General features: G+C 39.9%; 2 protein-coding genes across 2 annotated transcripts; one reads left to right on the top strand and one right to left on the bottom strand.

The window, feature by feature from the left end:
* Nucleotides 1-629: 629 nt before the first annotated feature.
* Nucleotides 630-9,702, top strand: LOC101311610 (chromosome-associated kinesin KIF4A-like). The gene is made up of 26 exons (XM_004287961.1): nt 630-1,211; nt 1,628-1,774; nt 1,859-2,008; nt 2,305-2,558; nt 3,032-3,219; nt 3,294-3,418; nt 3,816-3,852; nt 4,064-4,155; nt 4,274-4,384; nt 4,470-4,583; nt 4,890-4,983; nt 5,114-5,226; nt 5,542-5,640; nt 5,733-5,849; nt 5,941-6,057; nt 6,170-6,250; nt 6,530-6,601; nt 6,852-6,945; nt 7,088-7,143; nt 7,347-7,444; nt 7,524-7,622; nt 7,713-7,934; nt 8,243-8,405; nt 8,723-8,878; nt 8,966-9,279; nt 9,402-9,702. The coding sequence occupies exons 1-25, from the start codon at nt 1,095-1,097 to the stop codon at nt 9,182-9,184; spliced, it is 3,135 nt and encodes a 1,044-aa protein (XP_004288009.1). The 5' UTR covers nt 630-1,094; the 3' UTR covers nt 9,185-9,279; nt 9,402-9,702.
* Nucleotides 9,703-9,912: 210 nt separating this feature from the next.
* LOC101312776 (probable inactive receptor kinase At5g67200-like) lies at nt 9,913-12,501 on the bottom strand. Its single transcript, XM_004289159.1, has 2 exons — nt 11,109-12,501; nt 9,913-10,684 (listed from the first exon to the last, which is right to left on the bottom strand). The coding sequence occupies exons 1-2, from the start codon at nt 12,499-12,501 to the stop codon at nt 10,125-10,127; spliced, it is 1,953 nt and encodes a 650-aa protein (XP_004289207.1). The 3' UTR covers nt 9,913-10,124.
* Nucleotides 12,502-13,369: the final 868 nt, after the last annotated feature.

The following is a 13,369-nucleotide window of genomic DNA, read 5'->3' as shown; positions in this document are numbered from 1 at the left end:
TAAAAAATGCCCATTTGGTCAAAAACAAGAAAAATAAACTTTTTTTTTTTGTGTTTTTCTTTTCAATAAATAACTACTTTTATTTATTAATGCAAAAATGCTGCTACTCCTCACATAAATAATTTCAAAAAGCCTATAAACCAAGAAATATTTATACCTAGCAACATCATATACTCAAATGCATACAACTGATACAGGTCACCAAAAACAGACCACGACCCACATAAACATGAGATAACAAGACGCTATCAAGGTCACCAATTACAATAGCCTATTGAACTCTTGAACTCCTATATCGGAAGAACCACAACCTCAACCACCCATTAATACCAAATAAAGAGCCTAACTATGGAGGAAGTCTCATTTTCATGTTCTTTGTCCAACACATAAAACAAAAACAAAAGATGAAACCGTTATACGACTACCGGCCAGTTGAGTTTCTGTAGAGCCAAGCCAAGTCACTAGTCAGTAGTCACTGCCCTCATGGTAACAGAGAGGAGTCAAATTCCTTTTACCGGTATATCCCTGTCTTCACCACGTAGCTCGACAGTTGAAAATACCCTCCAAAACCAAGTGTACGGCTCAAGACCGGAGGTTGGTCTTGAAAGCTGCGAACAGAGGCAAATGTGAAGCGTGTGCCTCCATGATGGCTTTTTCGGGAATACAAATCACATCGACAGCGAGCCAGCACAGGTCGATCTCCCCCCAACCACAACCACCACCGGCTTAGTTTGCCTTCTTCCTCACTCTCTCTATCTTTCACTACTCACTGTAACTCAGTTGGTGTTAGCAGAGAGTCAAGAACAAGCAAGCTTAGGATAGTGACACGTCTAACTAGTGTGTTTCTTCTTCTTGTTCATGTTGTTTGTTGCAGCAGTCATATTCTATTTAAACAAGTACTAAACCCCGCCCCTCTTCCCACTTTGCCATTTTAACAACCACCACCACCACCACAACTAATCTCTGTCTCTATATTAATGTTGTTGTTAGATCATTTTCTTCCTTCTAATTGCAACTGACAATTTACTAAGCCTCTTAGCTTTTCCGAAGTACCCATCATATTTTTGGGTAATGTTTTTGTGAGGTTTGATTCAATGGAAGCCTCAGAGAATTGTAGTGTTAAGGTAGCTCTTCATATTCGACCGCTTATTGGAGATGAACGCATTCAGGGTTGTAAGGAATGTGTTTCTGTTACACCCGGAAAGCCTCAGGTTAGTTTCTGATAAGGGATCTTGAGACTTCAAATATGTGGTGGTATTGTTTTTGGATATCTGGGTTTTGTTTCTGAAGTGAAATCAATGTAGAATTTGTTTATTTGTGCATTTGGGAAAGGAGGGTGTTGGTGTTTGATCAATAAAGTTTCATAATTTATGTTTGAATTTGATTTGCTGGTTCCCTTCTTCTGTGCATTTTTGTATTGGTTCCCAAACTTTTATATCTCAGTTTGTTGAAGCCTTGCAAAATATATGCTCATATTAAAGATGGAGAAGAATTCCTTTTCATATGGGACTCTTCTGTGACTTTAATGACATTTTGATGTTGGGTGAATTTTTTTTCTGTCAAGTTTGCACCTTTTGGTTGATGTGTTTAGTTGCTGAGAGTGGGATCTTTATTGAGTATGGTGCAGATACGAATTGGCGCACATTCCTTTACATTTGATCATGTATATGGAAGCAGGGGAGCTCCATCATCTGCCATGTTTGAGGAGTGCATTTCTCCACTCATTGATGGTTTATTCCAAGGTTACAATGCTACTGTACTTGCGTACGGTCAGGTAATATCTATCATGTATAGAAGATGTTGCGGTCTCTGTGTACTCTCCTTTTATTTTAACAATCTACATGTGCATATACTACAGACAGGTTCTGGAAAGACATATACGATGGGAACTGGCTCTGGAGATGGTTGCCAGACAGGGTTGATTCCTAAAGTTATGAATGCACTGTTCAGCAAGATTGATATTTTGAAGCATCAAACAGAATTCCAGTTGCAGGTCTCTTTTATTGAGGTACATTCCTAGTATTTCAACATATATGTCCTCAGTCATGTGTTTCATAAAACTTCTTAAACCTATAGAATAGTAATAAAGAAAACGGGGAAAATGCTGTCAAAAGTGTGTGATAAATCAGATGATAGATTCCAAATGTATCTATTGTTTGAAGTGGTACTTAAAAAGGAACCCACTGGCCTTTTTTTCTTTTCTTCGATTAATGGCTATGTACTCTATTTTTTCATAGACCAAGTCCTTACCCAATTGTTGTTTCTTCTAAACAAAAGAATTAAGTAAAGGGTTTGAATTTTCAGATTCTGAAGGAAGAAGTGAGGGACTTGTTGGATTCTGTATCTTTGAGTAAATTGGATGCTGCAAATGGACATGCTGCCAAAATGAACACTCATGGAAGACATCTAGTGCAAATTCGTGAAACATCCAACGGAGCAATAACACTAGCTGGATTAACTGAAGTTGCTGTTAGTTCATCACAAGAAATGACCGCTTGTCTGGCACAAGGATCATTAAGCAGAGCAACAGCAAGTACAAATATGAACAACCAATCTAGGTAAACCTTGGATTCTAAACTTTCTTTCCTCTGACATGCATGATTACTTTTTTTGGCTTGTGAGTCCATTGTTTTGACACAAATCAATGCATTCTGAAATGCTAGTTGAGGCCTAATTATAAAAGTGGACGGAGATATTGGAATTCTAAAAGAGAATATCATTTTGTGATTAAGACATATGCTTTTGACATAACCATATTCAATTTTTACTTATAAATTACTGGCATCCATGATAATGGATTATCCTGAAAGATCAAGCTTTATACAGAAAACTGGGGAAAAAATGTTCTCTGCATTCTGGGAACATGCTCACTGTGAAAATCGCATAGTTCTGCACATATAGAGATTTTTGTTTACAAGAGTTTATAGAGCAGTAAACTCCTTCTGCAAAGGGTTTCCATTATTACAACTTAGTAGTGAATGTTTATAATCTAATTAATTGCATACGGTTCTCATTTGCATGTTTGTATTAGTCGGTCACATGCCATCTTCACAATCACATTAGAACAGCTGCGAAAAATCCATTCAAATTTTGCTGGGAATGATACTCCAGATGAGGATATGGGTGAAGAGTATTTCTGTGCAAAATTCCATTTGGTTGATCTTGCTGGATCTGAGAGAGCCAAAAGAACAGGGACTGATGGTCTTCGTCTTAAAGAAGGTCAGTAAAACTGCTTCTGTATGTAATCCTCTGTGCCTACGACTCTTGAATAATTATTCTTGACTTATGAACAGGCATACATATTAACAAGGGACTTCTTGCACTCGGTAACGTCATCAGTGCATTGGGAGATGATAAAAAGAGGAAAGAGGGCATGCATGTCCCTTATCGAGACAGTAAACTCACTCGGCTCTTGCAGGTTAGTAAACTTGAAATCTGATTTTTATGTCTGAGATGTAATATCATGTAAAATTTTAATAATGTACATGCTAAGGCTGACATGACAGTGATGATATACCACATGCACAATCATTATACAAGTTTAAATGAAGATATGCCTAATTGGGGAACCATAACATTTTTGCCTCTACGTTTAAATGTATCAAACCCTGGACTGGTAATTTGTTAGTGTGGAGTACATGTCAACCATCACTGCATAAGCTTAAGCTCTCAGAGAATGAGCCAAAAATGTACGTCAAAGTAGTGTCAAACCAGAACCCTCTATCACATTCTACATCATCTTGCAAACAAAGGACCGGCTTGATTTATATATCTTTCTGTTGTTCTGATCTGGGTTCAATTGTGTATTTTGCCAGGATTCACTTGGTGGAAACAGCAAAACGGTCATGATAGGTAACCCCCTACGTGATTGTTAGCATTACGCCACTAATTATATATGCTTCATACTTCCTTTGGCGAACATTTCATATGAACTGAGTGTGCTTCTATCCTCATTTTCTCTGATTGAACAAGAATTTCGGAATCTTGAGTTTGCTTCCCCTCTGGTTGATGTTGGAGGCTTTTCATGCTTTTCTGACTTTTGGTGAATTTTCTATTCTTCCAGCTTGCATCAGTCCTGCTGATATCAATGCCGAGGAAAGTCTCAACACTCTTAAATATGCAAATCGGGCTCGCAATATCCAGAACAAGCCTATTGTAAGTCTGTTAGGGTTCACTTTCTTATAACCAGATTTGCTGTAGTTCCTTTCAGTCTATATGATCTGCTTCCTATGCAACGAATTTCGACCAACTACTTTCCTATTTTGTTGTATAGGTTAACAGAGATGTAATATCCAATGAGATGCAGAAAATGCAAGAGCAGCTAAAGTTATTGCAGGCAGAGCTATGCACTCGTGGTGGAGGAGCTCAATTTAATGAAGTGCCGGTATTGTGCCAAGAAAGAAGTTTCACTGATTTTAGATGAAGTATTCTATGATCTTTTTTACAGACAATAAAATCTGGTTATGCAGGTTCTCAAGGAAAGGATTGCTTGGCTTGAAGCCCGGAATGAGGAGCTTTGTCGAGAACTTCACAGATATCGCAGGAGATGTGCTGTTATGCAACCGTGTGAAACAGATGTGCAAGTATGTGAACATACATATATTATGTCATTGATATGCGATCTTCATAGTGTTCAAATATACAAATTTCATATATCAAGGCAGTGTAAGTCTTGTATCTCAATAAAGGTGAACTTTTCCACCAATTGCCAATTAGTTTTGGACCTTTGGGTGGAGTCAACTATCTGGCTTTAACAACTTTTCTCAAGTGACCGCAGATGTCTTCCATAACGATATTAGGTTTCTAACTGGACAGCATAGTTTACTTTGTAAATAGTTTGTGATATAACTTCTTTCATTTTCCTCAAGTTCCTAGTTTCCTTTTGTCAGGAAGGCGACGCTTGTTTCACAAAAAGTGATGGACTTAAGAGGGGCTTCCAGAGCATCGACTCATCTGACTATCAGATGGGTGAAATTTCGTCAGGTAAATCCCTCGGTTTGGTTAATTTCGATCGGTTAGAAGAATGCTGTTCCTGACCATGATTCTGCTGAGCTGAATTTATTAGGGGCCTATTCAGTACTTTGCATTTTGGCATAATTGCAAAATTTTGCAGGTGAAAATTCCGGAGAAATTGATGAAGTAACAAAAGAATGGGAGCATCAACGTCTGCAAAATAGTTTGGATATGGAGTTGAATGACTTGAACAAACGTTTGGAGCAAAAAGAGGTTTTCAATTCCACTAAACGCTCCTGCATCATTAGTTTTGGGTTTATTTATTTATTTATGTTGATTAAAAGGAGCATTATTAGTTTGGGCTTTAACTTGACGAAAACTACTAAGTAATATGTAACGTATATAGATTACATGATGATCTGCAATAAACCTTCTTGAAACCTTCTTGAATTAATTTTATACGCAATCACTGTTTCAATCTAATATTTCTGGCATTGTTTTGGTCTTCTAGAAATGGGGTATGATAGCTTTTTTTTATGAAATGTAACTTTATCTCTTCCTCTAATTCATAACTTCCACCATCTGTAGTCTGAAATGAGAATTTACGGAGGGGTTGACACTGTGGCATTGAAGCAGCACTTCGGAAAGAAAATCATGGAACTTGAGACAGAAAAAAGAATTGTGCAGGTCAGATTGATCACATTTAAATTATTTTGTTTGTCTAGTATGCTCTTCCGTACTCTTCCGTATCTTTGGGCTGACAATAGTAACAATCACAGCAAGAGAGAGATCGTTTGTTAGCTGAAGTAGAGAGCCTTGCTTCTTCTAACTCTGATGGACAAGGACAAAAATTGAAAGACGTGCATGCACAAAAATTAAAAACTCTCGAAACGCAGGTGATTATGTTATGAAATATCTAACCAAGATTTCTGCTCTGTGTAATTGTCCTGAATCCGGATGATTGATTATTTTCGTCATGAACTTCAGATTTCAGATCTTAAGAAGAAACAAGAAAACCAGGTCCAACTTTTAAGGGAAAAACAAAAAAGTGATGACGCAGCAAAGAGGCTGCAAGCTGAAATACAATATATTAAATCTCAGAAGGTTTGTTCTCATTTTTTATACTTCATGAAGTTCTATAAACAGAAGAAGTTATTCAATATTTCAATATGTTATAACTTTCAATTTTCGTTGTTTTCTTGTTATTTCTGTACAGGTTCAGTTGCAGCATAGAATAAAGCAAGAGTCGGAAAAGTTTCGACAATGGAAGGCTTCTCGGGAGAAAGAGTTACTACAGGTGCTTTATTTTTATCGGAAAAAAAAAGTTTATATGATTTGTGAGTGTTGATGACTTGATGCACCCAAATTCTCAACGGCTGGTTGATCTCAAAAGAAAAAGGAAAATGTCATTTCATTGTAATATATTGCAAAATGGATAATACTGACTCCTTGGGTAGGCATTAAGCTTTATGCATGCAGTGTGGAATTCAAAAATTTATGTTATGAAGTTCCTCTTAGTACAAAAGTGTTATATTAATTTGGCTTTGAATTCTGATTATGATTTCATCTCAAGCAGCTAAGGAAAGAGGGAAGGAGAAACGAGTTTGAACGGCATAAACTTGAAGCTTTAAATCAGCGTCAGAAGTTGGTAAAGATTTGTAACTTGAAATTCATCATGACAATTGAACCTCTCTCTCTTGCCTTTATGTACATTTGTATAGAAAAAAATATCTTCACACACCGCACTAAGTCTACTTCTAACAGTCATGGCTATTACTTGCATACTGATTTAATAGAATTTGGGACTAGATCTATGTTACATTAGCTATGCTTAACGATTTTTTCCATGATATGGGATTTATGTCTAATTTTGCCAATCCTTTTAATCACACTTGCAGGTTCTTCAAAGAAAGGCAGAAGAGGCAACAAATGCGACCAAGCGACTTAAACAATTGTTGGAAGCCCGCAAATCTGTTATACGTGACAACTCAGGTAATATATTCTTTTGGACGAGTTCTTTCCTTTCATAATTATCAACTAGCATAGAGTAAGACATTTCTATCCAACAAACTGTTGGTAGACCTTCTAAGTGGTATCATTATCACATTTCCTAAATTACTGTTGTCTCCTTCAGCAAACTCCAATGGACATACTCCAGCCAACTCCAACGGACATACTTCAGCTAGTCAGGTAAAAGTTTGTGCTTTGCTTTTCATCATTACTACAATTTTGGAATTCTGTTCAAAATATCTATGAATTATTCATCATCCCCTTACCAAAAAGTTTTATTATTAGGCTGGTTGGTTGGTTTTATTTACTCTGCTAGAACGTTAAGCTGGAGGTTCTCTTAAACCTGCCCTGCACAAATTTCAATACGAGTTGTCTTTCCACAGGGAAATGAAAGGTCTTTGCAAAGGTGGCTTGATCATGAGCTAGAAGTCCTGGTACATGTGTATGAAGTTCGTCATGAATATGAGAAGCAACAGCAATTGTATGTGTTCCCGTTTTCTTGTACCTTCTTTATACTGAGGAATATCTTTAGAATGGCATTGATAAGACTTATATTTTAGACGAGCTGCTGTGGAAAAAGAGTTGGCTATGTTTAAACAAGCGAACCATCTTTCTTCAGAAAAGCATGGTCCCCAAATAGGAAAGAGTGGGCATTCCAGGTAGGTCAATTGAAGTTTCAGATAATGCATATATACAAAGGTGATACAATCTCTATTTTTATTTTTCTTAACTCGTTTCCAATCAATCAGAGTGTTATCCATGTCAATGGATGCACGGAGGGCTAGAATAGCTTCACTTGAGAACATGCTGAGCATGTCTTCGAATGCTCTCATGGTGATGGCTACTCAGCTGTCTGAGGCAGAAGAAAGGGAACGAAGTTTAAGTGGTCGTGGACGTTGGAACCAAGTGCGTTCAATGGGTGATGCTAAGAACTTGCTTCAATATATATTTAACAGCGCTGCAGAAACAAGGTGATTATACAACACAGATTGAATCTGATCCATAAATCCATTATGATCAACCCTTCAAGCTATCCATCTCATTCATTCATGATATGTTACTTCAAAATCTAATTTTCCTTTCAACTTACATGTCTAGTAATGCTGAATAGCAGTTAGGAAACATACATGGTCATGACTTCATGTTCTCACCTGATGTCTCTATTTTTGTGGTTTGTTATCATTTCCAGTGTTTAGAATAGCCATTTTCTTCTCTGCATCAAGTTCAAGAAATATTGCCTGAATAGTCATGTTTTATGCTTTGAATCTTGTGTCAACAGGTGCCAGTTGTGGGAGAAGAAAATGGAAATCAAGGACATGGAAGATCAACTGAATGAGCTTGTAAATCTACTCAGAAAAAGCGAAGCACAGAGAAAGGAGCTTGTGAAGGAGCAAATGTTGAGAGAACAAGCTGTTGCTGCTGCTTTAAGTACACCAGCTTCGGTGAGACCAACATGCTAAACTCGTCACATTATAAACATGTCTTGCCTTGCAACCTTTTTTCATGATCTCATCCTTAGGTTGCACATTGACGTTCACCCAAAAAAATTGGAAATCCTAGTTTATATAAACAAATAGCAAATCTGGAAAGATCTAATGTGTAGTATAAACTTAAAATCCTAATCTCTCATCAATCTTGATCGTTTGCCCAAAAGAAAATAACAAAACCGAACAAAAAAACAAACAATTTTCTCATCAAGTTGTATTGGTGAAGTGGACCTCCATATATTTGGTCTCTTAACACAAATGGGTATCTACAGGGAAATCCACGCAGTTCATTAAAACACTTTGCCGATGACATTAGTGGTCCTTTATCTCCAATATCACTTCCGGCACCAAAGCAGCTCAAATTCACAGCAGGAATAGTAAGCAGTTCAGTTCAGGAGTCGGCCTCATTTCTGAACCAGACACGAAAAGTACTTCTTTTTCTTTTGTACTATCTTTAATATTGCTGGTCTCCTCCTTGAATATGAAAATTGACATTATCGTTGGCAAACTTGCAGCAGCTCGTACCAGCTGGGCAACTGTCAATGAAGAAACTAGCAACAATGGGGCAAGCTGGGAAACTTCGGAGATGGAAGAGAAGTCACCATCAGTGGCTAATACAGTTTAAGTGGAAGTGGCAGAAGCCTTGGAAACTCTCAGAATGGATCAAGCACAGTGATGAGACACTAATTAGATCAAGGCCTCGCCTCCAGGCTCAGATAAATATGATACGATGACTACATTTCCATGATCTTCTTTATTTCGCTGTACATACATCTGACTGACATATATAATCCAAGATGTGGCTTGGTGAAAACAGCTGTAACTGCAGGTAAGCGTTCTCTCTTGTTTCCAATGTCTGCTGGTTATAAAGAGAAACAGAAAGTTTTAGTTATCTGTTTTCCCAGTTTACATGGAATAACATAATCTACATTTTATGGTTACTGCATGTAGGATCGATGTATGTGTGTTGTAAATTGGCAGGAACAGACTGGCATGTTCCAGTGTCATCGGACTCAGCCATGGTTTTGCGTAAGAAGCAAACTTGCCATGCTAGCAGTCTCCCAGAACTTGCTTAAAGATTTTGGAGTGTCGTTGCATCTGCTGAATTGAAAGAAGTTGATGCGAGAAAGAGGTGGTTTGTGTTGCTGACATATGATGCTAAATTGTTTGCCTAATTTGATTTTGTTGTTGTACCCAATCGTCAATAGAAAATTGGATTTGTTTGTGAGGTTTTGTGTACATATCACCACAAGTTCCGGTTTGGTCAGTGTAGCAGTGTCATACCTGTAGTTTGGCAGAATATGGCTTTAATATGTAAAGCATCTTGTATCCAAAGATAATAGAAATCAAGATGGATTTTCAGCTTGTTACTCCAGCAAAAATATATTAGCTCAATGACAACCGAACCAGGTTTCATGGCACTCATGGCCAAAGTCAGAAGGAAAGAATCATAAGCGTTTATAATTTCATTATACATCTGCCATTTAGAGATGGTAGGAATGCCATTACATGAATTCCTTAAGTTTGGCCTATAAATGAGTTGTTCTCTTGGCCCTCAAGTCGCCATTAGAAACCTTTTCTCAGGAAACCCTCCAAGTGATAAGTGCATCGACACTGCCTCCTGCCTTTGCTTTCCTTCTTTGAATGCAATTTCGCAAAACTTCGGACTTCCTACTATGAAAATCCAACACCTGCATTGTCATCTGTCATCACACTCTCTTTAATCTCCTGTATCATCTTCAACACTTGCCACATTGCCGGTCTCTGTTCCGGAGATGTCAAACTACATATACAAGCAACCTCGGTGAGCATCCCAAGTTGATTATCATCCCCAACATCATCGTCCCTCATTGCCCTCACCCAATCTCCCACATCCATGGGAGCAAGCGACGGATGCTGGGACGGATGTTTACCCGTCAAAAGCTCAAGCAAGAGGATGCCAAACGCATAGACATCTGATTTGGACGTTGCTCGGCGGCTGGACTTCCTGGTCTCAGGAGCTTTATACCCTGCAGACTCAGGATCTTCACTAGCAGAAGAGTCTGCAAACAGTGCCAGCCCATAGTCCGTGAGACAGGCCTCAAAGTCAGCTCCTAAAAGCACATTGGCTGATTTCAGATTGCCATGGATCAACCTTGACGCTTGGTGAATGTAAGCAAGGCCTTGCGCCAAATCTTCAGCTATCTTCAAGCATGATGTCCAGTGAAGAGGCTTTGCTCTATTCGACCTTGAACCTATTCATACATAAATTCAAGCTCATTAGCTGCAAGTCTGCAACAAATTCATAAACACAAGTTGTCAACTATAATTCCTATGATCCTATCACATTCAATGCAGACTAGACCCACATGGCGAGAGATCTTTTCAAACATTATTTCTGATCTAAAGGGTCATTCTTTGAATCATAAAGCACAAGAAGCCAATCTATGTCCGCATTTTAACAGAGGTGCCCGCACTAAACAAGCACTGAAAGCAGAAACCCTACAGCAAGCAATGCCCATGTCATGGCACAAAATCTGCACCACTAACTCATTGACCATCACAACATTCCGTCACACGTGACGGGAGGGTGACGCCACAGAGAGCCCCAAGCAAGTAAGCACAAGCTGTAAAAACAAAGATGACGAACATTAGGTGTGCATAGTATCGAGTTTTTACCGTGGATGAGATTGAAGAGACTTCCATTAGGTTGGTAATCATACAACACCAGCCTCTCTCCCTTGGCCTGAAAATACGCCCTGACCGGAACCAAATTAGGGTGGCGCAACCCACCCAGGGCGTCCATATGCTGATCGAAAGCCTCCCTGCTTGTAATGGCAGTCTTACTCGCGTCCAATCTCTTCACCGTCACTATCAGCTGGTTATCCAGCACCGCCTTGTAAGTCGTTCCGATGGTTCCTCTCCCAAGTAACTCCGCCGAGGCCGTCATCAGCTGCTCCAAGCTGTACAACTGAGTCTCCCCATAGCAAAACACCAAGTTCCCACTCTTGGGTATCACTCTAGTCTGAGCTTCTCCGAAATGATCAACTACTTTCGGTACTTTGGGGACTACCTCTTTTGGCCTATCCTCAACTTTTTGAACTGAGGCGGCTGCGTCAAATGGATCAACATTATTACTTGGAGACGGTTTCGTTGGTGTGATTTCGGCTTCAGTTCCGGATTTCCGGTTTCTGATTACTGCGAAAACGAATAACAGCCCGGCAAAGATGAAAGCTACTCCAATTGAGATTCCGAGAACCAAACCGGTTTTCTTGTGCCTTGTCGGAGACGGCGGAGACAGCACCACTCCTTGCGACTGTGCGCTTGCGTTTAAGGGTTCCGGTGAGCCAGCTGAGGTGGCATTGTGGGATTCAAAGAACGGCGAGTGTGAGCTGCAGGCCTTGTTGATAATCTCGCCGCAGAGGCCGGGGTTGAGCTGGAAGGAAGAAGTGTCGAACCGGGAGAGAGTGGGAGTCCCCGGGACCGGGCCGGTGAGGTTGTTGGAGGAGACATTGAGGTCGGTGAGGAAGGAGTGGTTCAAAGCCGGGAAGGAGCCGTTGAAGAAGTTGAACTCAAGGTGGAGGGAGTTGAGCCGGTCGAGACGGTTCAAAAGAACCGGGATCGAACCGGTAAAGTTGTTGTAAGAAAGGTCGAGAGCTCGGAGACGGTGGAGGGTGAGAATAGAAGGAGGGAAAGAACCGGAGAAGGAGTTGCGGGTTAAGAAGAGGGACTTGAGGTTGAAGAGAGGGGAGAGGTCGGGGACGGGGCCGGAGAGGGAGTTGTTGTGGAGGCTGAGGACGCGGAGCTGGTCGAGACGAGTGAGGGTGTCGGCGGCGAGGGTGCCGCGGAGGCGGAAGGAGTGGAGGACGAAGCGGACGACGCGGCCTTGGGCGCATTTGACGCCTTGCCATTGGCAGTAGTCGAAGGGCTCGTTCAGGGTGTAGAGGAGGCGGTTGTCGAGGTCGGAGTGGGTTTTGAAGGAGAGGAGGGCGACGGCATCAGAGGAGGGTTGGGAGTGGACGGCGGTTAGGAGGAGGAGGAGGAGGGTGGAGAGGAGAGTGATGAAGGGCATTGTTTATGGGGGTAAAGGTTTGAGCTTTGAGATGGGTTTAGTCACTTTAGTGGGTAGAGGGTTTTGGGTATGAAGTGGGAAGAAGAGCGGCCATGGATTGAGGGTTTAGTGGAGAGCAGCTGGCTTCTCTAGAAGGGAGTGAGGTGAGGGAGTGAGTCTGCAACTGGAGCTTGATTGAAGGAGTGTCTCTGAGTCTGTGAGTCACGTGAAGTGAGTTGGGTGTTGGGACTCTATTGTTGGAACTTAGTATCGTCTTCTTTGGGTTCCATGTACTCGCGAGGTTGCCTATATGGCGCGTGACTTTTAAATTTTGAAGCGAAAGTCGCTTGTCGGGAGTCTCTAGAGTCTAGAGTTATGTTAATCGACTCGATCGATCTATTTGTTTGTAGTTCTGCATATGAGAAGGGAAATGACATTCGTTTACTCTTTTGAGTCTTTTCATAATGAAGTTCGATGATCCAGAAACGAATACAAATGAAAATGATTGTGATTTAATAGTTAGGTTCACGTACTCGAAGAATTTTCTGCTCATTTATGTTTAAGTGTATAACTGGTATTTGATTAAGATTTTTTTTGATACATTAATTGATTAGATTACATAAGGTTGTTGAAATTTACTTATTTTTTTAGTTATTAACTTATTATGCACCATATATAACTACATATAAGAGCACAATTTAGCAGAAATTCATTAAACAGAAAACATAAGAGTGCGGTTATTGGGACCTCTAGATTTACTCAGTGTATCTCCACATGTTTTGACTTATTGGATTACAAATTTAATCTCATACAAAATGACAATAATAGACATTGAATTTCACAAAAAAAAAAAAAAAAAACTTAGATTAGTATTCTTCCTTTTTTTTTT

This window comes from Fragaria vesca, linkage group LG1, assembly GCF_000184155.1.
Source record: "Fragaria vesca subsp. vesca linkage group LG1, FraVesHawaii_1.0, whole genome shotgun sequence".
Classification (NCBI taxonomy): domain Eukaryota; kingdom Viridiplantae; phylum Streptophyta; class Magnoliopsida; order Rosales; family Rosaceae; genus Fragaria; species Fragaria vesca.
This window is presented reverse-complemented; position numbering and strand designations above follow the sequence as displayed.

What these genes read in the sequence shown, in the direction of transcription:
- LOC101311610 (XM_004287961.1), top strand. Translation starts at nt 1,095, where the DNA reads ATGGAAGCCTCAGAGAATTGTAGTGTTAAGGTAGCTCTTCATATTCGA. An exon ending in GATGGGTGAAATTTCGTCAG is followed by an intron (nt 4,984 to 5,113) that starts GTAAATCCCTCG and finishes AAAATTTTGCAG; the next exon opens with GTGAAAATTCCGGAGAAATT. An exon ending in AACGTTTGGAGCAAAAAGAG is followed by an intron (nt 5,227 to 5,541) that starts GTTTTCAATTCC and finishes CACCATCTGTAG; the next exon opens with TCTGAAATGAGAATTTACGG.
- LOC101312776 (XM_004289159.1), bottom strand. Translation starts at nt 12,501, where the DNA reads ATGCCCTTCATCACTCTCCTCTCCACCCTCCTCCTCCTCCTCCTAACC. An exon ending in TCTCTTCAATCTCATCCACG is followed by an intron (nt 10,685 to 11,108) that starts GTAAAAACTCGA and finishes ATGTATGAATAG; the next exon opens with GTTCAAGGTCGAATAGAGCA.